Raw genomic sequence first — 2,789 nt, 5'->3', positions numbered from 1 at the left:
GTCTGTGTTTCTTCCTCATCTGGGCATGGATTTGGGGTGGGGCTGGTGGGGGGAGGTCACTGGGGGCAACTGGGGAGGGTGGGAGGATCCATCAAACTCCAACGTGCAGCTTCTGTGGAGACACAGGTGGGATTGTCCAACCTGGAGAAGGGAAGGATCCAGGGAGACCTGAGAGCCCCTTCCAGGGCCTAAAGGGGCTCCAGGAGAGCTGGAGAGGGACTGGGGATAAGGGATGGAGGGACAGGACACAGGGAATGGCTTCAAAGTAAAAGAGGGGAAATTTAGATGGGATATTGGGAAGGAATTCTTGGCTGGGAGGGTGGGGAGGGGTTGGGATGGAATTCCCAGAGAAGCTGTGGCTGCCCCATCCCTGGAAGTGTCCAAGGCCAGGCTGGAGAAGAAAAGGTTCCAGGGAGACCTGAGAGCCCCTTCCAGGGCCTGAAGGGGCTCCAGGAGAGCTGGAGAGGGACTTGGGACAAGGGATGGAGGGGAGGGACAGGGACCACGACAGCGACGAAAGAGGCACCAAAATGGTGCCAGAGGGGTCGGGGAGGGGACGGAGGGGATGGAGCCAAAGCTGCTGCCCCTGCCCGGGGTGGGGCCAGCGATGTCACCGCTTGTCCCGCGCCCACCCTCGGCCCCTGGTGCACCCCCGGCAGGATCAGGACCCCTCCTGCCACCGAGCAGAGGACGGGGTGCGGTGACACAGCTCGGCCGCTGAGCGGGTCGCGTGTGTCGGGTCGGCGTCTCGCTGGTTGAGTTCGGCTCCAACCCTCCTTCCAGGCTGATATTCCCGGTTTTAGGAAGCTCTTCCTGGCTTCCCATTGCAGACGCAAGAGGGCAGGGCGGGACCGCGGCATCGGCCACCGGGAGGGACCTCCCGAACCTTCCCGGGGGCAGCGGGAGCAGCGCTGGGAGCGGGGCCGCTCCCCTGGCACGGGAAAACAGGGAAAACAGGGAAAACAGGGGCCTGGGGGCTCCGACAGCCCCTCCAACAGCTCCCCGGGCTCCGGTGGGGGGGGAAAGGTGTGTGCCAGACCTCCCCAGGATTTGGGGTCTCCCCCTGGAGATGGGGCAGCGCCCCAGGATTTGGGATTTCCCCCTGGAGATGAGGCAATGCCCCAGGATTTTGGATCTCCCCCCAGAGATGGGACAGCTGCCAGGATTTGGGATCTCCCTTGAGACATGGGGCAGCCCCCCAGGATTTGGCATCTCCACTGGGATATGGGGCGGCCCCCCAGGATTTGGGATCTCCCTTGGGAGATGGGGCAGCCCCCGGGATTTGGGATCTCCCCCGGGACATGGGACAGCCCTCCAGGATTTGGGATCTCCCCCCAGGGATGGGACAGCCGCCAGGATTTGGGATCTCCCCCGAGGGCCTGAGGGCCACCAAAGAGCAGAGCTGGAGCTGGGTGGGGTTAGCACAGTGCAGCTTTATTTCCATGGAGGGGGCAGAGCTTCTCCCTCCCCCGTGGGCTCCAATCCCTTCCTCCAAACCTTCCCGCTGGCCCACGGCCACAGCCCACCCCGTGGCCAGCTGAGCACCCCTGCTCCCCAGGCACGGACAGAACAGCCTTGATCCCCCCTCGGCTACTTCCACAGCCCCTCGGATTCCCAAAATCAGGACGGCCAGGGAAGGGCCAGCCACCCCCAGCGACCCCCTGGGCACGGAGAGGCCACCCAGGTCCTGCTGGAACGGGGAATGGGGCACCGGGGGGGGGGCTGCCAGGCCGGGGCTGGCTGAGGAACATCTCCTAGGCGTTGTGTGGGATCTTTGATCCCTCCTGGATCCACTGTCACCAGCCGGGCAGGGACGGGGCACCGCGGAAGCAGAGAGCGGCTGCGGGGCTGGAGGCCGAAAAAAAGGGGGCTGCACACACGGGGGGGGGGTCTCCACCTCCCCATCCCTTTTTAGGGGGGGTTCTTGGGACTGCCACACGGAGAGGAACAAAGCCAGCACTTGGGTCTGGTGCCTGGAAACCCCCCTGACGGACACAGCTCAGCTACAGGGACACACACACACACACACACACACGCACTGGACCACGGGCAGCGCTCCCCGGGGGACACGGACTTGGGGGGGGACGGCGTGGGAAGGGGCAGGAGGAGGGGAGGGGCAGGAGGAGGGGAGGGGAGAGGGTCAAAGCTCTGCTGTGGCACCGGGCAGAGTCGCCCCGAGCGGGGGCCGAGGGCAGGTCCCGCCATGCCCCGTCCCGTCCCCTCCTGCCCCGCGGGCAGGGCGGGCACCGCGCCCGGAGCCGGCTCACCCCTCCGACCCACCCCCCCCTCTCTCTCCCGGGCTGCAAAGAGAGAACCGAAAAGTGCTTAGAAAAGAGAGAAACCCCTAGAAAACTCCCCCCACCACCACCCTCCACCTCTCCCCGGCCCAGAGCCCGAGCTCAGCTCCGCGGGGCCCGGAGCATCCCCGCGGGAGGGAAGGGGGGGCCGGGGCCGGGCTGGGGGGGCACGGGGAGCGCCCGGGCTCGCCCCGGCCCTGCCCTCTACACCAGGGCATAGTCAAACTGGCCCCTCTCCAAGCCCTCCTTGTGGTCGGTCCAGGAGGAGGCGGGCATGCGGCTGTAGGGGTCCAGCAGGATGCGGAAGCAGCGAACCATCAGCATCACCAAGAAGACCAGGAGGAAGATGACGAAGGCAAAGACAGTTTTCTGCTCGGCGTCCATGCCCGCGGCGCCGGCCGGGTGCTCCACCAGGGACGGCGAGAGCAGTTCATAATCCATCGTCGATGCATCATTCATGGCAGAGGCGGAGGGCGCGGGGGACGGGAGGGG

General features: G+C 66.2%; 1 protein-coding gene across 1 annotated transcript; it reads right to left on the bottom strand.

Annotated features, from left to right (window-relative positions):
* Nucleotides 1-1,413: 1,413 nt before the first annotated feature.
* Nucleotides 1,414-2,783, bottom strand: LOC113980846 (cortexin-1-like). The gene has a single exon (XM_027708065.1). The coding sequence runs from the start codon at nucleotides 2,754-2,756 to the stop codon at nucleotides 2,502-2,504; it is 255 nt and encodes an 84-aa protein (XP_027563866.1). The 5' UTR covers nucleotides 2,757-2,783; the 3' UTR covers nucleotides 1,414-2,501.
* Between the last annotated feature and the right edge of the window lie 6 nt (nucleotides 2,784-2,789).

This window comes from Neopelma chrysocephalum, unplaced genomic scaffold, assembly GCF_003984885.1.
Source record: "Neopelma chrysocephalum unplaced genomic scaffold, ASM398488v2 Primary Assembly neopelma1_95408, whole genome shotgun sequence".
Lineage (NCBI taxonomy): Eukaryota > Metazoa > Chordata > Aves > Passeriformes > Pipridae > Neopelma > Neopelma chrysocephalum.
Note: the sequence above shows the minus strand (reverse complement) of the source record. Positions and strands in the feature narration are given on the sequence as shown.

Coding starts and splice junctions, on each gene's coding strand:
- LOC113980846 (XM_027708065.1), bottom strand. CDS start 2,756: ATGAATGATGCATCGACGATGGATTATGAACTGCTCTCGCCGTCCCTG.